The 24099-nt window shown below is 50.3% G+C and overlaps 1 protein-coding gene across 1 annotated transcript in view; it reads left to right on the forward strand.

Annotated features, from left to right (window-relative positions):
- The window catches only part of LOC307077546 (roundabout homolog 2-like), a gene marked incomplete at its 3' end in the record, with an annotated part of 80293 nt that overhangs the window by 43790 nt on the left and 12404 nt on the right, over positions 1-24099 (forward strand). The window contains exons 3-12 of the mRNA XM_079738974.1: positions 3982-4139; positions 4676-4796; positions 5731-5869; positions 13109-13245; positions 14231-14242; positions 15025-15149; positions 17130-17301; positions 20389-20594; positions 23036-23117; positions 23583-23748. Of these exons, the coding sequence (XP_079595100.1) occupies positions 3982-4139; positions 4676-4796; positions 5731-5869; positions 13109-13245; positions 14231-14242; positions 15025-15149; positions 17130-17301; positions 20389-20594; positions 23036-23117; positions 23583-23748 (1318 nt within the window). The remainder of the gene's footprint in view (positions 1-3981; positions 4140-4675; positions 4797-5730; positions 5870-13108; positions 13246-14230; positions 14243-15024; positions 15150-17129; positions 17302-20388; positions 20595-23035; positions 23118-23582; positions 23749-24099) is intronic.

Here is a 24099-nt window from a genome sequence, read left to right on the forward strand (position 1 = left end):
AGCTGTTTTGTCGGAGTGTGTGTGTATGTGTGTGTCTATGTGTGCGTGTGTGTGTGTGTCGGTGTGTGTCGGTGTGTGTTTGTGTGCGTTGCTGTGTTTATATACTAGTGACAGAAATGGGACACCGTGAATTCTGTTGAGAGAGATCCACATGCACAAACATGCAAACGCATACACACTCACACACACACACACACACACACACACACACACACACACACACACACACAAACATACTACCTTCCCCCCCCGCAGGCTGTGTTATTCAAAATGTATCTTCAGCAAACTTCAGGCCAACTCTAAAGCAGCCCCCCGTCATGAGAAATCACGTTTTAGCCACCCGACCCCCACAACCCGTCCCCCCCTCCCCCACATACTCAAAACACCAAGTCCCTGAGTACGGCTGTTGCCAAGGAACTTGCCGCTGTTGTTGTTAGGGAAGTGCCTGTAGAGCTCACTTATCTGCCACATGTATTATTCTGGCACTGTATGTCTCGTCTATCGCTCTCTCTCTCTCCGTCTCTCTCTGTTTCCCTCTCTGTCCCCCTCTATTTCTCTCTTGCTATCTTTCTCTCTTGTTCTTGCTGTTTCCCTCTGTCTCTCTATGTCTCTCTCCTGTTCTCTCTATTTCTCTCTTTCTCTCTCTATCTCTCCCTCTTGCTCTTTCTGTGTATCTCTCTGTCTCTTTCTATCTCTCTCGCTCTCTCCCTCCCTCCCTCCCTCCCTCCCTCCCTCCCTCCCTCTCTCTCTCTCTCTCTCTCTCTCTCTCTCTCTCTCTCTCTCTCTCTCTCTCTCTCTCTCTCTCTCTCTCTCTCTCTTCTCTCTCTCTCTCTCTCTCTCTATTTATGTCTCTCATCTGAAGGTTTCTGCTAATGATGTAAATGTACAGTCTGCAGACTTTAATTTAATGGATCAAAGTGTGATCGCTTATACCACAGAAACAGATGGAAATCATCTGTTATGGAAAAGGGAGATGTCATTTGAGAGACACGTCCACCCGAGGCGGGCAACGTTTGATTCAAAGAAGCATCTCGTCAGTGAGGCGGGGTTCGACATCGCGCTGTTGGATGCCTACAGGTAGAATGTGGGACACTGGGGATCGAACCCAGAACCTCATACTGGGAGCCGAACACCCTGGCCGCTAGACTAAGTCCCTTTTATACCTGTGATCGACTGCAGTGACATCTCATATTATTTACCATAATCTCCAATCAGAAACCTGGCTTGACCTGAAGCAGTCTGCCAAAATGTGTCTTTACATTACCAAGCAATGATGATGCCCACCTGGAACAACATGGCCGCAAATCTCAGCACTCCCCCCCTCTTATCCACCCCGTCCCTCTTTGACCTGACAACAGGATGGAGGATAATTAGACATGACAGTGTTTAAGGCATAATTAAAAACTCTTCAAAAGGATAGAATCTGTGCTTGAGGGCCTAGCCGTGTGTGTGTGTGTGTGTGTGGGTGTGTGGTGTGTGGGTGTGTGGGTGTATGTGTGTGTGTGTGTGTGTTGTGTGTGTGTGTGTGTGTGTGTGTGTGTGTGTGCGTTGCGTGTGTGTGTGTGCGTGCATGTGCTTGTGATTGAGTGTATAAGAGAGAGAGATGCTTTATAAATATCATTTAACATTCAAAGTTTTATGTTGTTGAGTTTCAAATAAACATTTACAACGACAATGTATTCCTATATATATATTTTCATATATATATACATATATACAAATATGAAGAAATGTTTATAGGAATACATTGTCATTATACATTTTATTTGAAACTCAACCAACATAAAATGTTGAATGTTAAATATATACATACCATACCACATAATGAGTAATTCATTCATCTCCACCTATACTTTCTCATCAATATTGTCTCATATTTTTACAATGGAGCCAATTTGCTGAATTCTTCCTCTCTGATTGGATCAATGAGTGTGTGGAGTGTGGGAGAATGCTGATTGGTTTGTTTGAATAATGGGGGGACACATAATAAGATGTTGTCAGGCAGGCTTCTTACAACCCAGCCACTTCTGCTGTTCGACAGAAAACACAAATAGAAGCACATACACACTGGCACAAAGACAAACAAACACTCACACACAAGCACACAAGCACACACACACACACACACACACACACAGACACACACACACACACACACACACACACACACACACACACACACACACAGCCCCGCAACCAACCCCCTTATTACAAAAGCATACACCATATCACTCTATCACACACACACACACACACACACACACACACACACACACACACACACTTGAACACATGACCCAAACACACACACACACACACTCTTTCAATCATACACACACATTCACACCCTATCACACATACTAACACACCCCTATGTCATTCACTCAAACACACACACAGACACAATCAATCATACACACATATACGCAGCACATCAGCCCCCCCCCCCCCCACACACACACACACACACACACACACACACACACAGTCAATCAATCATACACACAGTTACACACACAGTTATACCCACCTATACACACACTGCTACACACACATACAATCATGGCCGCTGCCACAGCCGCTGGTGTGCTGACGGGGCTGTGTTTGGAGAACATAACTCAACATAAAGCTCATCATAACCGGCAGTCATAGAGGCTTCTTTCAATGCATAATATCCAAACACACAGGACTCTCGTCATGAACACAATTTGAGGTGTTGGGAGGCAGATTATATTGGAGCTAGCAATTGCTTCCTTCGTTAGAGCCGTTAATGCATGTCTGTCCGTAAAGGCTTAAGACTTTGTGAGTTGCTCATCTTTTTTGGTATGTTGTTTAAAACGCTCTATTTCTTCTATCTTCATCAGTGCTCCCTGGTAAAGAAAAAATATATTTGAATCTGAATGGGGCTCACCTGTTTAAATCGAGGTTTATTAATAATAATAGTAATAATAATAATAATAATAATAATGATAATAGTAATATTTTCAACGCTCACTTCTGCCCACCCACACTCTCTGCAGCTTTGTTCAGGTGTTTGTGTGCTTGTGTGTGTGTGTGCGTCTGTATATGAGCATGTGTGGGTTGTGACAGCACAGGTGTGGATATTACTGTGAGGGGAGCAATGTGTCTTAGATGAGACTGATGTGTACGCTGTGTGTGTCTGTGTAGGTGTTTGTTAGTGTCTGTCTGCGCACATACTTGTGTGTGTATGAGTGTCTGTCTGTGTGCGAGGACTTTCATGTGTGTGTGTGTGTGTGTGTGTGTGTGTGTGTGTGTGTGTGTGTGAGAGTGTGTGTGTGTGAGAGTGTGGGTGAGCATTGTCTTGGAGGCGAGACAGATATCTAAGAGTGCAGCACATTGTGACAGATAGTCAGGCATATGTTTATTCTCGCAAGACTTCCCATCTCCACGGTGAGGCCTGTGACTGACAGCTCCCCTGCGGGGCCGCCGTCTGTCTCCTCCACTCGTTTTTGGGTTCGTCCCTCGAGATCGAAAGTGGTTTCCGCTGAATCCCGCGCGATCAGCACATCTTTAACGCATCGGGTTTGTCAGTTTATTGCCTCAGCTTCCTCTGCACACACCAAGGGTTTGAATCGGACTAAACCCAAGGTAACCAGTTAACTCGTGCCAGGCTACCAATCAGTTAGGTTAGTCAGAGTTAGAGCGTACACCGCGAGACTTGCACCTCTACCTGGGCTCTACGTGCACTCAGCAATTCATTCCAATCTCATGAAATGCTATCTTATTTCATTTGCACAAATATGCTAATGAGAAGAATCCCATTTTCCACATTTTGCAGAATTTTTCTGGTGACTTCCACAATGTGAGGTTATAAAGGGGTTGATGTTGTGAATATCGACACACAACACCAGGGGCTTGATATACTATAGGTACCCTGTAACACTGAGAGACACCCTCCCAGAGCAGTTAATCTAACCCCCAACATCTCCCCCTCTCCCCCTCTCCCCCCCCCTCCTCCAGTCCTGCGAGACGACTTCCGGCAGAACCCCCAGGACCTGGTGGTGGTGGTGGGGGAGCCGGCCAGCCTGGAGTGCCAACCCCCCCGCGGGCACCCGGAGCCCACCGTCTACTGGAAGAAGGACAAGGGTCGCCTGGACCTCAAGGACGACCGCCTCGCGGTGAGTCCCCGGCCGCTAGTGCTGATGCTAATGCTAAAACAACAGAACAGCGGAAAATATCGCTAATGCTAAAACAACAGAACAACGGAACAAATCGCTAATGTTAATGCTAAAACAACAGAAAAATGCAACAAATTGCTAATGCTAATGCTAAAACAACAGAACAGCGCCGCAAATCACTGAGGCTAATGCCAATTTTAATGGTATAATAGTAATGGTTTATAGCTAACAGATGTGAGTTAAGAACAATCTGGATTGGGTTCCTCAAGCAACACTCTTTCAAATAGTTCTGTCTTTCCCGCCACATTAAGTAGTTCACATTAAGGATTTTTTAATTTGTTTCCGCAAAATGCTAATCTGTTTATCAATTTTTATGGTAGCAAAGGTGAAACTAGCAACGCTGTTCATTTCGGTGGATATTCGTCCTTCTCCAAACCAATCCGAATTGTTCCATTGTTTTGGTTGTGACGTAACAGTGACACTCCCGCTGTCGCGGTAACGTTCCTCTGTGGGCTGGCGTGTGTTTGTTGACGCAGGTCCGAGGTGGGAAGCTGACCATAGCCAGCGCCAAGAAGACCGACGCTGGGACGTACGTGTGCGTGGCCACGAACATGGTGGGAGAAAAGGAAAGTGAAACTGCACAGCTCTCAGTCTTCGGTAAGTCCCTCACTTAATTTTAAGTAAGTACATTCCTAAAAAGAAATTGTCAAAAACCTTCAACATTTGGATTTTCCATAGCGTGCTCTGAATGCAAAAGCTTGACCAGGGTGCAGTACACTTACTGGCCAAAGGGGCACTAATGCAGTACACTTACTGGCCAAAGGGGCACTAATGAGCACAAATAGTACCTTTAACAAACTAACTTACCAACTAAATTAGATAAATATACTTTTAACATGTCATTTGATAACACCTAACATCAAATCAGAAACAGAATATTAAAAAAATGTATTTGAGTGAATTAAAATGTAGAGTATACCATGCCAAAACGATTGGGTATATTTAGGGTTGGTTTGGCCTCCTTTTCCGTTTTTGGTGCATATTAGGATTTGGTTCCCTCAGGCGTTATTTTGGGCAATCTAACAAAGGTTGACACCAAAGCTACTCTGGAAAGTGAGAAACCATTTTCCCTGAACCTGAGATGTTTAAACCAATCAAGTGTAACGTGTACCCCGACAAGCGAGACTGAAGTCTGTCTGTGTGTGTGTGTGTGTCTGTGTGTGTGTGTGTGTGTATGTGTATCTATGTGTGTGCGTGCGTGCGTGTGTGTGTGTGTGTTCCTGTGTGTGTGTGTGTTTCTGTGTTTCTGTGTGTGTGTGTGCGTGTGTGTGTGTATATATGTCTATGTGTGTGTGTGTGTGTTTGTGTGTATGTGTATATATGTCTATGTGTGCGTGTGTGCTTGTGCGTGTGTGCGTGCGTGTGTGCGTGTGTGCGTGTGCGTGTGTGCGTGTGTGCAAGTGTGTGTGTGTGTTCGTGCGTGCGTGCGTGCGTGTGTGTGTGTGTGTGTGTGTGTGTGCGTGCGTGCGTGCGTGCATGCGTGCGTGCGTGCGTGTGTGTGTGTGTGTGTGTGCGCGTGGTGGCCCTCCAGAGAGGCCAGTGTTCGTGCAGCGGCCCTTGAACCAGGTGGTCCTGGTGGAAGAGAGTGTGGAGTTCCGGTGTCAGGTCCAGGGAGACCCGCCTCCCACCGTCCGCTGGAGGAAGGAGGACGTGGACCTATCCCGGGGCAGGTGAGACACCACCTGACCTGCTGATCAGCCAATCAGAGGTTGCCTCCAGCCAGAGATCTGACCCGTGTTCACTGAGGCTCATTAGTACCTGACGCACTATTGAATAAGACCTACATTTACATTGGGGGCGTTTAGCAGACGCTTTCATCCAAAGCGACTTACAAGAAGTACCCTTGTCAGAAGAAAGAGAAACAACTATATATCGCTCTCGGTACAGTAAGGATGTTCATACGACCGAGTGCAAAGCCGTGTGTGTGTGTGTGCACATGCCTCCGTGTGTGCGTACCTGTGTGAGGGCATTTTTGTGTGTGCGTGTTTTTGTTTACGACAATATGTAAAACAACCTTTCTCTGATGTTATTTCTGTCTTTACAAATCCTCGCGTTCAGATCCCACTTCCTTCAAACCGGATTATTTGTCATTTAGGATTTTCTTCAAATACTTTATTTCTTCTCCAACACCTGCTACGGCAAAACACGCGTCGCGTATTCTTTCATACCTCCAACACGACAGGAGCACAGGCAATCACCGCGGCCTTGTGTCTCTGTCTGCGTCGGACCCCGTGGGTCCTCCCTCCTCTTCCTCCTCTCCCTCCTCTTCCTCCTCTCCCTCCTCTTCCTCCTCTCCCGCCTCCCCCTCCTCTCCCTCCTCTTCCTCCTCTTCCTCCTCTCCCTCCTCTCCCTCCTCTTCCTCCTCTTCCTCCTCTCCCCCCTCCCCCTCCTCTCCCCCCTCCCCCTCCTCTCCCTCCTCTTCCTCCTCTTCCTCCTCTTCCTCCTCTCCCCCCTCCCCCTCCCCCTCCTCTCCCTCCTCTTCCTCCTCTTCCTCCTCTCCCTCCTCTCCCTCCTCTCCCTCCACTCCCTCCTCTCCCTCCTCTTCCTCCTCTCCTTCCTCTCCCTCCTCTCCCTCCTCTCCCTCCTCTTCCTCCTCTCCCTCCTCTCCCTTCTTTTCCTCCTCTCTTTCATCTCCCTCCTCTTCTTCCTCTTCCTCCTCTCTCTCCTCTCCCTCCTCTTCCTCCTCTCCCTCCTCTCCCTCCTCTTCCTCTTCTCCCTCCTCTCCCTTCTCTTCCTCCTCTCTTTCATCTCCCTCCTCTTCCTCCTCTTCCTCCTCTCTCTCCTCTCCCTCCTCTTCCTCCTCTCCCTCCTCTTCCTCCTCTCCCTCCTCTCCCTCCTCTCCCTCCTCTCCCTCCTCTCCTCTCCCTCCTCTTCCTCCTCTCCCTCCTCTCCCTCCTCTCCCTCCTCTACTCTCCCTCCTCTTCCTCCTCCTCCTCTCCCTGCTCTCCCTCCTCTTCCTCCTCTCCCTCCTCTCCCTCCTCTTCCTCCTCTCCCTCCTCTCCCTCCTTTTCCTCCTCTTCCTCCTCTCCCCCCTCCCCCTCCTCTCCCTCCTCTCCCTCCTCTTCCTCCTCTCTCTCCTCTCCCTCCTCTTCCTCCTCCTCCTCTCCCTGCTCTCCCTCCTCTTCCTCCTCTCCCTCCTCTCCCTCCTCTTCCTCCTCTCCCTCCTCTTCCTCTTCCTCCTCTTCCTCCTCTCCCTCCTCTCCCTCCTCTTCCTCCTCTTCCTCCTCTCCCCCCTCCCCCTCCTCTCCCTCCTCTCCCTCCTCTACCTCCTCTCTCTCCTCTCCCTCCTCTTCCTCCTCTTCCTCCTCTCCCTCCTCTTCCTCCTCTCCCTCCTCTCCCTCCTCTCCCTCCTCTTCCTCGCGACACGACGGCCCCTCCGCGCCGCGCTCGCCTGGCGCACAAGCCCTCCCTTATGCTAACAGCGCGCGTCCGAGCGGCGGTGCAGCGGCGGCGTCCTGCGAGCTCGTCAGGGCTGAGACGAGCCCCCCCCCCCCCTCCAGAGCTGTCAGACGGCGGCTGAGGAGAGGGACGGGCTGTTGACAGCCCGACAGCCGTCGCTTGGAGTTTAATTTTATGCGTACTGAGCGTAATCTGACAGGCAGGGCGGAATAATCTGGCAGTCGCTCGCTGACGCGCGCTGAAGAGCCGATGCTACTTCAGCGCTAGCCCGCTCATTAGCATACTAGCATACACACAGAGAGAGGGAGAGGATAGCTCGCGCCCTGGGTTAGCTGTCAGGGCGTCACTACGCATCCCCACACGCCGGTGTTGTGTTACTGTGTTCAGGGTGTCATGTAACGCAAACATGCTTTTTTTGCACCGTAGTCCCTTTGCTTTTCGGGGAGGAAACTAACAGCACTTAAAATATGGTTCTGTGAATTGCTATTTTCTTTGTTGTTCCAGTGGTTTCATCACAACAAAACCATAATTAAACGTTTCCTAGAAAGCTAGAGCAGATGTGAATTGCCGTGGCGGGCTCGGGTGAGACCTCCTAACCCCCTTCCACTAATCCAGGAGTTTACGGCGAGCTTTGAAACGCACGACGGAACCAGACTCACTCAGGGTGAAATCAGAAAGCCTAATTCCAACCACGACGTACTCCACGCACGCTCTAATCCCGAAACAGCGCTCCGGTGTCCCACTTCCGATTCTTCATACTGCGTATGTTTTTATGTTGTCAGCCAGAGTCTAAAGTGTTCAGAAGACAGTCTTTTGCTCCGAGGTATTCAGTGTGTGTCTCTCTGAGCGGCTCCTGGGTGTACATCGATCAGACCTTGGTGGCCTCTCCACAGGTAACACCAGTTAATGCTGCACTCAACCACTAGAACCTTCACAACCATTAGGTGGTGCTAAATGTCACTGGTAGATGATATTGGTAGATGGTACTGGTGGTACTGGTGGACGGTACTGGTAGATGTTACTGGTAGATGGTATTGGTAGATGGTATTGGTAGATATCACTGGTAGATATCACTGGTAGATGCCACTGGTAGATTTAACCGGTTTAAGTTACCTGTGTCCACACCAAAGGTAACACGTTCAGCTTATGTTGCACTCGACCATTAGAACCGTTAGACCCATTGGGACTGTTAGAACCATCAGAACCATTAGAACCATCTGACCCATCAGAACCATGAGAACCATGAGAACCATGAGAACCATTAGAACCATTAGAACCATCAGAACCATCAGAACCATGAGAACCATGAGACCCATCAGAACCAAGAGAACCATCAGAACCATCAGAACCATTAGAACCATTAGAACCATGAGACCCATCAGAACCATGAGAACCATTAGAACCATTAGAACCATTAAACCATGAGACCCATCAGAACCATGAGAACCATCAGAACCATTAGAACCGTTAGACCCATCAGAACTGTGAGAACCATTAGAACCGTTAGACCCATTGGGACTGTTAGACCCATCAGAACCATTAGAACCATTAGAACCATGAGAACCATGAGAACCGTTAGACCCATTGGGACTGTTAGAACCATTAGAACCATTAGAACCATGAGAACCATGAGAACCATGAGAACAATTAGAACCATGAGAACCATTAGGACCATGAGAACCATCAGAACCATGAGAACCATTAGAACCATTAGAACCCTAAGAATCATTAGAACTATGACAACCATTAGAACCATTAGAACCCTGAGAACCTTTAGAACCGTGAGAACTATTAGAACCATTAGAACTATTCGACCCATCAGAAGCATGAGAACAATTAGTACCATTAGAACCATTAGAACTATTCGACCCATCAGAAGCATGAGAACAATTAGTACCATTAGAACCATTAGAACTATTCGACCCATCAGAAGCATGAGAACAATTAGTACCATTAGAACTATGATAACCATTAGAACTATGATAACCATTAGAACTATTAGTACCATTAGAACTCTGATAACCATTAGAACCATGAGAGCCGTGCTCCAGAACCTGTTCTCAGACCGGGGGGAGGAAGTACTTCAGGGCGTTTGATTCCCAGCTGAAAGGTTGTGGGTTCAAACTCCGGGCGTCCCAGTGCCCCTGCAGCATGATGCCCTCTCCCTGAGCCCCCCTCGTGTCTCTGGAACTCACCCCTGTTGCTCTGGATAAAAGCCTCGGTGACAACGGGAACAGGGCCGTTCACAGGCACCCTCCCGAAGCCCTGTTTGCCAGGCTGGCTGAGTGGCCGCCTGTCTGTCTGCCCGTCTGTCTGTCTGTCCTTTAAGTGGTCCCGCTGCCCGTCTATCTGTGTCTCACCCTCACACAGGGTACTCAGACTGTCAATAACGTGTCCTACTTTCACCAGACCTGTCTGCCCTCTCTCTCTCTCTCTCTCTCTCTCTCTCTCTCTCTCCCTCTCCCTCTCCCGTCTCTCCCCTTCCTCTTCCCAGACCCAGTCAGGCTCCTGGGAAGCCTAACTGGGTCAGAACCGTCTGTGTTCGTCTGGACTAGCCCCCTCCCCCCCCCTCCCCTCCTTCATACATTTCCATTCCATCTCTGACTCTTTTTTCTCTGGTTCTTTTTTTTTATTCCACACATTTTGCAACCGTTTCTCCGCTTGGCTTGTCTCTGCGTCCCCACATCAGCATGGCTGGTTGACCCACGTCGCATAGGGCCACGCAGTCCACACCCCCGAACGGACCCCAGAGAGGGGGGAGAGGGGGGGAGAGAGAGAGAGTGGGCCAGGCCAGAAGGCGGGGCTCTACTGCTCATAGTAGTCGCTCAACCTCTCTCTCTCTCTCTCTCTCTCTCTCTCTCTCTCCCTCTCTTGCTCTCTCTCTCCCTCCCTCTCTCCCTCTCTCGCTCTCTTCCCCCTCCCTCTTTCTCTCTCCCTCCCTCCCTCTCTCTCTCTCTCTCTCTCTCTCCCTCTCTCTCTCTCTCTCTCTCTCTCTCTCTCTCTCTCTCTCTCCATCCCTCTCTCTCTCTCTCTGTACCAGATGGAACTGGTGGTATAGGATGTCACTGGTAGATGTTACTGGTAGATGGTTCTGTTATATGTTACTGGTAAATGTAACTGGTAGATGTAACTGGTAGATGTGACTGGTAGATGTTACTGGTAGATGTTTCTGGTAGATGTTACTGGTAGATGTAACTGGTAGATGTTACTGGTAGATGTTACTGGTAGATGTTTCTGGTAGATGGTACTGGTGGATGGTACTGGTGGATATTACTGGTGGATGGTACTGGTGGATGGTACTGATAGATGGTACATTTACATTTACATTTAGGGCATTTAGCAGACCCTTTTATCCAAAGCGACTTACAATAAGTGCATTTGTTACAATAAGTACATTTGTCATAAGAAGTGAAACAATATATCGCTGTCGGTACAGTATAGATGTTCATAGAACCAAGTGCAAGTATTACAATCGCTAGGCTAACCCATTCCCCGTGTAAAGCAAAGATAGCAGCTACTGTAGATGCTACACAATTATGTACCTTGAATAAGTGCAATGTACAAGTGCCAGGACGTACAACATTCAATGGTGGCTGTGCATTGGTTTCTATGCAGAGTCAAGGTGAACTCTGAACAGGTGAGTTTTGAGTCTTTTGCGGAAGCTGGTGAGCGACTCTGCGGTCCTGACATCGGTAGGGAGCTCGTTCCACCACTGAGGTCCCAAAACAGAGAAAAGTTGTGACTTCGCTGATCGACCTTTGCTTGCTCTTAGCGATGGCGGTACCAGACGTCCAGCTGAGGTAGTTGAGCGGAGGGATCGAGCTGGGGTGTGTGGCTTTACTAATGCTTGGAGGTAGGCAGGGGCAGTTCCATCGACTGCCTTGTATGCCAGTACCATCATCTTGAATCTGATGCAAGCTATTACAGGGAGCCAGTGGAGTTCTCGGAAGAGGGGGGTGGTACTGGTGGATATTACTGGTGGATGGTACTGGTGGATGTTACTGGTAGATGGTACTGGAGGATGTTACTGGTAGATGGTACTGGTGGATGTTACTGGTGGATGTTACTGTTAGATGGTACTGGTGGATGGTACTGGTGGATGGTACTGGTAGATGTTACTGGTATATAGTACTGGTAGATGTTACTGGTGGATGTTACTGGTGGTACAGGGTCGAGGGACGCCCTGTGGATGCACAGTGAGGCCTGATCACTCACACCATGAATTAGTGATTTCCTTCGGCTCGCCTCATTCATCAAATTCACTTTGTAGGGATCAGCCACTCCCCATCGGCGTTCCTCTCTCTCTGTCTGACTCTCTTCTTCATCTTTCTGTACATCCCCCTCCCTCTCTCTCTCTCTCTCTCTCTCTCTCTCTCTCTCTCTCTCTGTGTCTCTCTCTCCCTCTCTCTTTCTCTCTCTCTATTTTGCTCTCTATCTCTCTGTCTCTCACTCCTTCTCTGTTTCTCTCACTCTTTGTCTCTCTCTCTCCATTTCGCTCTCTCCCTCTCTCTGTTCTCTCTCTCTCTCTCTCTCTCTCCCTCTCCTGTTCTCTCTCTCCCTCTCTGTTCTCTCTCTCTCTCTCTCTCTCTCTCTCTCTCTCTCTCTCTCTCTCTCTCTCTCTCTCTCTCTCTCCCCTTCCTCACCCTCCCCCCCTCTCTTTCTCCCCCTCTCTCCCTCTCAATGTTTCCATGTCTCTGTCACATTCTCTCCTCAAACAAAGGTTTGTGCACACATCCACATTAAGCAAAACCCCTCCCCCCTCCCCCTCCCCCTCCATCGGTGTGATGGCTGACGGGGGGAGGGGGGGGGGGGGGGGGGGGGGGGGGGGGGGACTCTATAAATATTGAATGCGGGGAACAGTCAGAGTTCCAGCACTAGACGCCCCACGGTTTTTTTCACCCAGCGCCGTAATTGCGGCCTTCTCCCTGTGTTCCGCGCAGTGAGCTCAGCGGGGGGCCGTAATTGCCCCCGCCGACTCTGTGTTTTCTCTCGGGCCAAACGACATGTTGCATTTTAGCGCGGCTTCCTACCGCCGTCCTACCGCCCGCCTCGCACGCCCAGCGTTTAGCCTCTTCACTCCACACACTTTACCCAATCTTAAGCATGTTTTTTTTTTTTTCGGAATTAAAATGTTTTGCTGGACAGATGCTAACGCTAGTGGGAGGCTACCAGTGATTATTTTGTTGTTTTCTTTTGTCACATCTACCAGGTACTGGTAGATGTTTAGTCACGTCCGTTTACGCACTTAACTCAAGCTGAATGTTTATTTTTTCTTTGAGATTTTGGGATTCGAAATATTTTTCTTGAAGATGCTAATGCTAGCGGGATGCTAACACTAATTGTTTCTTGTCATTTGACAGATTTCCACCATGGCTTATGAATTACGATACAGGTCATATCTGACAGAGTTACGGTCACTGGGGACTCCAGACGTCAGCGGGGAGTCAGGGGGGAGCCCGCCCCCCCCCCCCCCCCCCCATCATTAACGCCCAACACTCCTCCGCCCCCAGGTACGACATCCGGTCGGAGAAGGAGGATTCGCTGCTGAGGATAAAGAGGGCGTCGGCCAGCGACCAGGGAACCTTCACCTGCACTGCCGAGAACCGCGTGGGGAAGGTGGAGGCGTCGGCCTACCTCACCATCAGAGGTGGGTGGGGCTAGGGGAGGAGGGGGGAGGGAGGGAGAGGGGGTGAGGGGTGGGGCTCCAAACGAGGGGAGGGCGAGGGCTAGCGGTTCGGCGGCTAGCTGTGGCAGCTTGGACTTTATTGTTTGAACCTGCAGCACGCGGCCCCAGACGATCGGTCCTTTATTAGGCTCTGGTTATTGCCTGTCTGCGGGGCGTCAGCTTATTGGTCGTACGGTGATGATTGCTCCAGATTGCCGTGCGGAGCCTTCGTCTTGACCGCAGGCTTTTGTAGCTTTATGACCCCTCCTAGGGGGGCCCTTCTCGGCCATTTTGTTGTCCTCTCCAAAATGGGATCCCCCCCCCCCCCCCACTGGGGGATGTTGTTAAGAAGAACTTGGACTCAGTGGGGCAGAGAGAGAATGGGTTTAGCAGAGAAAAGCTTTGTGCTGTTGCTGCTGCTGAGTTACAACTCCAAAACAAATGCAGTTTTAACTATTAATGCAACGTTTGATATTTATTGCCGCCCCGCAGTCTGCCCGCTGGTATTAATACGGCGCTGCCGTATTACTGCCGATCTTTTTACGACTTTGCTTCTTGGCGCTCGCAGCGGTACTTAAAAAACATTGATACGTTGTGACTGGACGGTCTGCTTTAAGATCTATTCCTGTCAGATTGCGTTGACTGACTTCAGTCAATCGCGGTGGGCGGATTAGCGATGGCAGGTAGTCAGATCAGGGTGAGACTGATCGGGCGATTGAAGCGGTACGCCAAGGTACACGGAGACATTGCCATCGCTGAGTCGCCTCCTCACCCCGCCATCGCGAGGTGACGCCTGATGCCTTCAGGCTCCTCCCCGGTCTCCTAACCTCGCCGGCTGGCCTCCGTCGTCACGCCATCCATCCATCCATCGCTGTATTCTCATCCCGGCTTTATTCTCTCCTCTCCGGTCTCTCCTCCCGTCCTTCCCTCTCTGCTGTGTGTCAAACTGTCTCCCACATGTCACCAGACCGCCCCGTCGGTAAGTAAGGAGATCATTCCATGCGTGCATGCCTTCTCTTTCTCTCTCGCTCCTCCACCCTCTTCTCTCTCTTTGCTGGTCGCCACACGCACGGCACACGATGCGCATGCACATGCACAGCGCACGGCGCACCACACCCCCGACACGCCGAGGAAAACGGCATCACCTCAGCGCTGAACGAGGCGCCATGCATGTGTGCATCATCCACATCCACGTCGCTCGCCGCCCAGACCCCAGCAACACACCTGGGACACGCTTAGAACGGGGACTCCAGAGAGTTTAGTGGTTGAATGTCAGAGGTTAGAGTTCAGAGTTCAGACTTTAATATTTAGAGTTTAAGTCTACATTTTTAAGTTGAAAGTTGAAAGTTCAGGGCTAAGAGTTTAGAGTTCTGAATTGTGAGTCGAGGATTTATAACTTCTATTTCAGACTTTATAATTCCGAATTCAGACTTTATAAATTCCGAATTTTCAAAGGGGTTCCCGAACACCCTGGGACGAGAGGCTTGTCGTTTCAAGAGCCTCTGTGGCCTGTGTAGTAAATGTGTAGTTCCTGTGTGCTGCGCACTATGTGTCGTGCGTACCATGAGCGTTCAGTTAGTAAGTCGCACAGTGCTGGGTGCATGCGTCGTACGGCCAGACTGTGAACCCCCTGGTTCCCACCATAGCCCCCCTCCCCGGGGGGGTTCCTCCACCCACGTGTCCTCCGGTCATGTGACCCTAACCCCCCCCCCCATACCCCGGGGGCCCTCGTTGACGTGTCTTCCTGTCATGTGACCACAGAGGCGCCCCAGTTCGTGGTGCGTCCGCGGGACCAGATCGTGACGCAGGGCCGTACCGCCGCCTTCCCCTGTGAGACCAAGGGGAAGCCGCAGCCCACCGTGTTCTGGCAGCGCGAGGGCAGCCAGGTGAGGGGGGGGGGGGGCGGGGGTACATGCGTGTGTTGTGTGTATTAGCAAGGTGTGTGTGTGTGTGTGTGTGCCTGTTTGAGTGTGTTTTTGTGCGCGTGTTCATGTGTACGTTGGTGTGTGTCTGCGTGTGATGTCTGTAACTATGTGCGTGCGTATGTGTGCATATGTTTTTGTGAGTGTCTGTGTGTGTGTAAATGGGTATGTGTCTACATATGCGGTGTGTGTGTGTGTGTGTATAAGCATGTGGTGTGTATGTCTGTTTGCGTACGTACATGTGTGTCTTTACGTGCGTGTAAAGACACACATGTGTGTCTTTACGTGCGTGTAAAGACACATGTGTGTCTTTACGTGCGTGTGTGTACGTACGCGTGTGTGTGTGTGTATGTTTGTATACGTGCATACGTTTGTGTACATGCGTGTTTGTTTATGTGCCTGTTTTGTGTCTGCTTTTTTTGTGTGTACGTGCATATGTACGTGTGTGTGTACGTGTATGTGTGTGTGTCTTCGTGTGTACGTGTGTAGGTTCGTGGGTGATTGCAGATGCGATGCAGCGTGGCCTCTGTTAGCTTTGTGTTTAATCACTGGCTTCCTGCGCGCACCCACATTTCTCTACAGGAACCGAAATAGCCTTCCACATTACTGATGTAATTGAATTATGAAAGATGAACCCGGGCCAATGACTAACTAAGTGGATTGGAGTTGGGGGAACGGGGGGGGGCGGGGGCGGTGGAATGTGCGGCCCTGCTATTGGCCGATAATGAAGAGGCTGCAGACCTCTGACCGAGCCAGTTCACTTCACAACACAACAGTCGTTTGCTATTTGCTCTAGCATTAGCATGACGAGTGTCCCCTGGTTACGGCCTGCTAGCTTTAGCATTGGCAAGGCCAGTGATCCCAGATTACGACCTGCTAGCTTTAGCATTAGCATGGGTAGTGTTCCCAGATAACGACCTGCTAGTTTTAGCATTAGCATGGGCAGTGTTCCCAGATTACGCCAAGCTTGCTTTATCATTATCATGGCCAGTGTTCCCAGAATGCAGTCTGCTAGCTTTAGCAATAGCATGGCGTGCGTTCCGAGTTCATGGCCTGCTATCTTTAGCGTTAGCGTGGTGTGCGTATATGTTGATCTGTTCGGGGGGGCCGGTCGGGGAATGGACTAGCGAGGGGCGGTCGGGTGGAGTCGACGGAGGGGTGGGTGGGGTGAGGCTGTGAAGGGATTGTGTTGTGGTTTAATTGCCGTGACCGCGGCGGTTGGTGTATGACGGCTGTGGCGAATCCAAACAGTCACAGATTAAGTCGACGGAGCGATTTCACAGTGGGGGGGTCCGGGTGCCCTGACTCTCTAGAACCGACGCGACGTGGGGAGACGTATCGCGGAGGGCCGTATCTGAGGGGGTGGATTTCACAGCGAATCCCGGAGGGAGTTGGTTCTAGATGTTAATTATTCCCAAACATATTAGCTGAGCCAATTAAAAGATAATTAACAAATGCGTCGAGTGTGCCTCCGCAAATTCTCCTTTTATGGTTGTCTGCTGGGTGGACTGGAAACAGGAATGGTTAAATACAGTTTAATAATGTATTGTACTCAACACGCAATGCATTATTTAACTTCATCATTACCCTCCATAAATCACTTCAGTTCAACCTCGTCTGTCTGTCTGTCTGGCTTTGTCTGTCTGGCTTTGTCTTTCTGTCTGTCATCTTTCTGCATTTGTTTCTTTCTATCTTCACGTCTGTCTGTCCCACCAGCTTCCTAACTGTCTGTCTGTCCATCCGTCTACCTACCTGACTGTCTGTCTGCCTGTCTTTGTGTCCATCTTTATTCCTGTCTGTCTGTCTCTCTGCCTGTCTATCTGTCGACCTACCTGCCTGTCTGTCTTCCTGTCTGTATCCGTCGACCTAGTTGACAGTCTGTCTGCCTGTCTATCTGTCTATCCGTCTACCTGACTGACCGTCTGTGTTGCTGTCCGTCTGCAGGACCTCCTGTTCCCCAACCAGCCGACGCAGGGCGACAGCCGTGTGTCTGTCTCTCTTAGCGGGGAGATGACCATCAGGTCGGTCCAGCGCTCAGACGCAGGATATTACACCTGCCAGGCGCTGACGGTGGCGGGCAGCATCCTGGCCAAGGCCCTGCTGGAGGTCGCCGACGGTAAGACCCCGTCGCCGCGGCGATGGAGTGACAAGTGTTCGCTCCATCGGTCCGCACAAATAAGGGCTTCCTGCTCCACGACGGACAGCTCTATAGAGGCTCAAAACTGTGGCCTGAAACGAGGTCAAAAGCCGAAACTACTTGCATAATTATTGTGGGATATTTCAAATGATGTGTCGATGTTTAAATAAAATTACTGTTTATTTATGAAAAAAAATGATTAGAAAACCGCTAGCATTTCCAAGCTAAGCATTTCCAAGCTAAGCATTTGCATGTGTTTGGAAACGCTGGTGTCATGTTGGTTGTGCAGCAGTCGGGGGGGCAGACTCATTAAATGGAGGGTGGAGGGGACGCTGGCGTATGATGGTGATGCAGCGTAGACATCAGGGGGCCGTCTGAGGGGCATCTGGGCATGCGCGTGGAGGAGGGGGGCTTCAGACACCACAACACAGCGCTTTACATTGAGCCCGCGTCGCGGCGCGGCCCCAATCCAATTACACACTAAACGCCTTACAACAGCACAGCACCGACCGATAGCTTCGTCCGCGGGCTACACCTCGCTCCGCTCACCTTGGCCACGCGCTCCCCCGACGCTTTTAATGACCTGTCACTCAGAAGGTCTCTCCTCCCCCCCCCCCCCCCCCCCCCCCCTCTTCGTCTTTTTCATATTAACCTAACGGCGGAAACATTTGACGGTTCAGAAAATGGAAAAATAGTTGCGGAGGAAGTGGTTTGTCTGGGTGATGGAGAGTCACTTCACACTCCCTCCTCCTCAGAGCGGCTGACAGACAGCGGACCACTGTGAGGGCTGTTTGCTGTGTTTTTCCCATTCCAGCCCTTTGTGAGATACTGATCTGTATGCAATTACTGGGGAAGTGAGAAGGAGGACGCCAGACTATCACTGACGGCTTTGATTGCTCCCAGCATGGCCGTTTGCGGCGGCCAGCAAAGTATTCGGGGAAGGAGGGGGGTGTGGGTGACAACACATTGTCACTAGAATAACGTTTTGGTACTTAAGATGGCATAAAACAATAGTGAGACACGCATTAACCTGCGGCGATCTCCGGATAGCATCCAGCTAGCGCACCGCGGTCCACGGTGCAGTGTGTCCTGTAGCGGTTCCCAGAGCACGGCCCCGGGGCCAGACCTCTCAGCCCGGGCGTCTCGAGTTACCACGAGATGGAGGAGGATAAGGAGCCGCTCGGTAAACACTTGGGCGAGAGGGGACAGGACCAGATAAGAGCAGCGAGGCGGCCAGCCGAGGAAATTAGAAGGTGACAGGACTTCGGGGACCCTCGGCAGACAGAAAACCCCCGGCGCTCCACCAATCAGAGGCCAGATCAGCGGCCGGGCGGCTCGCCGGAGACAGCCCATGAATTACTGAGACCCGAGTGGGCGGGGCCGGGATGAGCCTCCGCCGCCGCTCCTCCGGGCTCGAGCGTTATTTCTAACAAAGCTTTTGTTTGGGGGGAGGGTGAGGAGGGAGGGGAGGTTATCAGGAGAGAGAGGAAGGCAGCAGGGCTGAGAGTCGGAGGGAGAAGGGTGCAGGGGTGTGTGAGCGTTTCAGAGGTGCTGCCACTGTGAGTGTAATTATCACCCTCTTTAATCCGCACCTGGTGATTAGGGTTTGTGGGAGGTAGGGGGGGGGGAGGGAAACACACACTTTGCAGGAAATGTCTTCAAATGAAACGGGGGTGTTTCCTCGCACAACACCTGCAGCAAGCGTTCACCTCGGGGGCTCGAAGCATCACACCCTCCGCGGGGTCGCGTCCCCAGCGCCCTGATTGGCTTTCCGAGGACACCAGCAATCACACAAACAGACAGCAAAACTAGCACACAACCGTGCCAAGTAACACACTGCAATCACACAAACACGACTGTGCCAAGTAACACGCTACAATCAGACAAACACACAAGCTCACAGCTGTGCCAAGTCGGACACTGAAATCACACAAGCACACTAACTCAAAACAGTGCCAAGCCGCACAATGCAATCACACAAACACACAAGCACAAAACCGTGCAAAAGTAAACCTCTACAATCATGTCAACACATCACACCAACAACAACACACCGACACGACCACACCAGCAGCACCTACACACACACACAAGTACTAACAAAATACAAGAACATTGTTGACATTCACATTCAAAAATCTCTGCGGGGGTTGACCAATGAATACAGAGGGTCGGCTACAGTGAGGTACAGTGAGCTACACTTAGCTTCAGTTAGCTGCAGTTAGCTACAGTTAGCTAAAGTTAGCTATAGCTAGCTGCAGTTAGCTACAGTTAGCTATAGTGAACAACAGTTAGTTACAGTGAGCTGTAGTGAACAACAGTTCGCTACAGCTAACTACAGTTAGCTACAGTGAGCTATTGTGAGCTACAGTTAGCTGCAGTTAGCTACAGTTAGCTACAGCTAGCTACAGTTAGCTACAGTTAGCTATAGTGAACAACAGTAAGCTACAGTGAGCTACAGTGAGCTACAGTGTGCTACAGTGAGCTACAGCTAGCCACAGTCAGCTATAGTGAACAACAGTTAGCTACAGTGAGCTACAGTGAGCTACAGCTAGCTACAGTTAGCTATAGTTAGCTATAGTTAGCTATAGTGAACAACAGTAAGCTACAGTGAGCTAAAGTGAGCTATAGTTAGCTTCAGTTAGCTGCAGTTAGCTACAGTTAGCTAAAGTTAGCTATAGTGAACAACAGTTAGCTACAGTGAGCTACAGTTAGCTACAGCTAGCTACAGTTAGCTATAGTGAACAACAGTTAGCTACAGTGAGCTACAGTGAGCTACAGCTAGCTACAGTTAGCTATAGTTAGCTATAGTGAACAACAGTAAGCTACAGTGAGCTAAAGTGAGCTATAGTTAGCTTCAGTTAGCTGCAGTTAGCTACAGTTAGCTAAAGTTAGCTATAGTGAACAACAGTTAGCTACAGTGAGCTACAGTTAGCTACAGCTAGCTACAGTTAGCTATAGTGAACAACAGTTAGCTACAGTGAGCTACAGTGAGCTACAGCTAGCTACAGTCAGCTACAGTTAGCCCGGAGGATGTAGCCTCACGATTGGCCCTCTGTGTCCCAGCCTCCAAGGACCGGCCCCCGCCTATCATCCGGCAGGGCCCGTCCAACCAGACGCAGGCGGTGGGCGGCGTGGCGGTGCTGCGCTGCCTGGCGTCCGGGGACCCCGAGCCCACCATCACCTGGCTGAAGGACCGCGCCTCCCTGCTGGGGAAGGACCCCCGCATGGCCCTGCTGGACCACGGCAGCCTGCAGGTCCAGGACACACAGGTACCGCACCGGGGCCGAACCAGTACACACTGGGGCTGAACCAGTACCGCACCGGGGCCGAACCAGTACCGCACCGGGGTCGAACCAGTACCGCACCGGGGCCGAACCAGTACCGCACTGGGACCGAACCACTACCGAACCGGGGCCGAACCAGTACCGAACCAGGGCCGAACCAGTACACACTGGGGCCGAACCAGTACCGCACTGGGGCCGAACCAGTACACACTGGGGCCGAACCAGTACCGCACTGGGACTGAACCAGTACACACTGGGACCGAACCAGTACCGCACCGGGACCGAACCAGTACCGCACTGGGAAAGTACCAGTACCACACTGGGGCCGAACCGCACCGGGGCCGTTCCAGTACCGCACAGGGACTGTCCCAGTACCGCACTAGGACCGTACCAGTACCGTACTGGGACCGTACCGTAGCGGGCCAGTACCAGTACCACACTGGGACTAAAATGAAGCCTTTGATCATTCTCAGTCTCCATTGGTTCATATATTCCGAAATGTTTAATGTGTTCGTTTTGGTACATATTTTATCCCTATTTACCAAAATGTATATGTATACATATTTTATTTTGGATGATTCGATTAAAACGTTTTCAATAATACTTAATCTATAACATATGATAAGATCAGGTCAGTGTGTTAATATGACATCATGCCAACTGGATTAATCCGGATTTACTTTGAAAAAAAAAGACCTGTCATGGTGTGCTTGTTTCTCAGAATTCGTTCTGTGATGACATCACTTCCTGTTGACATTCCATTTCCCGCTAATGGTCAGGGCTCTGTCCGACAAAGTGATGAGTATTGACCTCAGGAAGGATGGGGCTCATGGTTTTATAGACGCACATTAACTCTGCTTTAACATCCCAAATGACATCCTCTCATTCATAAAAAATACTGTATTGTTATAAGTACAATAAAAGGTAAGGTTTGGTAAAGCCGCATGGCCAGTTCTCAGACTGGAGCCAGTGGCTAATCAACAAGAACTATACTACGTAAAAAATATATAAATGTAGACTTTATGGACTTTCCTACCTCTGATGGAGCACTTCAACTTGGATGAAACGGGTCGACCGCATTGGTTAACACATTATCACAAGCTTGGGAGTTGTTAAGTATTCTAGTTCAATTACAACTATTTGTAAATGTCGACGGTTTAGATTCAAACGGTCACTTTCAGTAGTGGAGATGCCGCAGAGGAGTGGAAGAGAGTGTATTGATTCTCATGAACTTTGACCATGCTGCTATTTCTGTAGAGATGTGTGAGATGGCACCATGGTGTGGGGGGGGGGGGGGGGGGGGGTAATGGTGTGAAACATGGGACCTTATCACCATCCTTAAGTGCACTCTCACTCTCTCTTTCTCTCTCCATCTCTCTCACACTCGTTCTCTCTATCTCTCTCTCTCTCACTTTTTCTATCCCTCGCTCTCTCTGGCTCTCTCAGTCTATCCCTCTCTCACACTATCCCTCTCTATCTATCTCTCTCTCTATCTCTCTTGCTCTCTTTCTCGCCCTCTCTCTCTCTCTGATCTCGATTCCTCTCTTTATCTGACTTCCTCGATGTCTCTGTCCCTGGAGAGATCTGAGAGTGATAGACAAAGGGAGAAAGGGAAAGAGGGAGAGAGAGAGAGATGTAGGGAGAGCGAGGTTAAGTTCTATGCTCCTCTGGAATCTCATGTGTTAATTGGGTTTGTCTCCCTGTATTACTATCGATATGCATGATGATGATGATGATGATGATGAATGGGATGATGAGGGTTGCGGTCAGACAAAGAGGGGGCATGGAGAGGTTAATTAATTAAAAGGAACATTTCCTCTTTCATCGGCCACTTTCATCAGGCTGCAACATTCTTTCCTTCTCACCTCTACTCTGTCGACTTTCCTCTCTCCTCTCCTCTCTTCTCTTTCTTCTCCTCTCTCCTCTCGTCTCTCTTCTCCCCTCCCCTCTCCTCTCTCCTCTCCTCTCCTCTCTGATCTCCGCTACCTCTCGTCTCTCCCCCCATTTCCTCTCCTCTCCTCTGCTCTCCTCTGTCCTCTCTCTTCCCCTCCTCTGTCCAGATCTCCTCTCTCCTCTCCTCTCCCCCCATCTCCTCTCCTCTCCTCTGCTCTCCTCCTTCCTGTCCTCTCTCCTTACTCTTGAAAGACTGCTGAAGGTTAATGCATTTCTTCGGTACTACCAACCCTCTCTCTCCCTCCTATGATCGTGTTCAGAGCTCGCACGACCCTTCTGGGAGCAGAGAAACGTTTTATTGTACGTTTCATTTGAGGGAAACGGTGCACAGGAGACCGCCAAAATGTATTAGACAGTGGAAACAAAACTCTCAAGTTATTTGTGCCGGGGAAATCAATTCTTATCGAACGTATCCACGACTATCAGGGGTTGTTGTTGTTGTTGTTGTGTGATGAGTCTTGTTTGTGTTCCAGCTGTCGGACGCCGGCTTGTTTACCTGCGTAGCGACCAGCTCCACGGGGGAAACGTCCTGGAGCGCCTACCTGGACGTCAGAGGTCAGTCCATCAACCAATCAAATGCAAGCATAGTGATTCCGCCATCTCGCACCCAGACCTTAGTAGGTACAAGACCACGTCTTTCCACATTTACATTTAGGGCATCAACAAACACTTTCATCAAAAGCGACTTACGATAAGTCCATTTGTCAGAAGAAAGAGAAACAACGATATATCGCTGTCGGTACAGTAAGGATCTTCATAGAACCAGGTGCCAAGCACTAACAATCACTAGGTTAACCCATTCCCCGTAAACAACAGAGATAGCTAGGATAAGATGATACACAATACTAGGTACTATTTTCAAGTGGCCAGGACGTACACAATACTATAAGGGTGTGAAGGGGGTAAGGGGGGCGGGGGGAGGCTATGCAGAGTGATTCCTGAGTCTTCTGCTGAAGCTGGTGAGACTCTGCGGCCCTGAAGTCGTTTCACCCTCTCTGTGTTTCTCCCCCTCCCTCCCAGAGTCCGGTGACCTTGTGGACTTCATGTCCCACAATGCCACTGCCCTCCCCGGGCCGCCCTCCAAGCCAGAGGTCACCGACGTGACCAAGAGCAGCATCTCGTTGTCATGGGAACCGGGGCCGGAGGCCGGCACGCCCGTGACCTCCTACGTCATCGAAGCCTTCGGGTGCGTCTGTGACCCATCGCCGGCAGCCTCGCCGGGTGACCCCGTGACCCCTGAACCCCGCTCTGCCCGATAGCAGACCGGGGGCGCAGGACTCACAAACACAAACACTCTTTCACCCTCTCACTCCGACCACTCCTCTTTGGTGTGGTGGAGTTGTCGGTTTGAAGTGTTTGTGTTTATGTTTGTGAGTGTGTCTGTGTGTGTGTGTGTGTGTGCGTGTGTGTGCATGCATGTGTGCGCATATGTGTGTGTTTGTGTGTGTCAGTGTGTCTGTGCGTGTGTGTTTGTGCATGTCTGTTTGTGTGCGTGAGTGTGTGCGTGTGTTTCAGTACGTTTTTGTGTACACTAATG

This window comes from Pollachius pollachius, assembly GCF_949987615.1.
Source record: "Pollachius pollachius genome assembly, chromosome: 6".
NCBI classification, from domain to species: domain Eukaryota; kingdom Metazoa; phylum Chordata; class Actinopteri; order Gadiformes; family Gadidae; genus Pollachius; species Pollachius pollachius.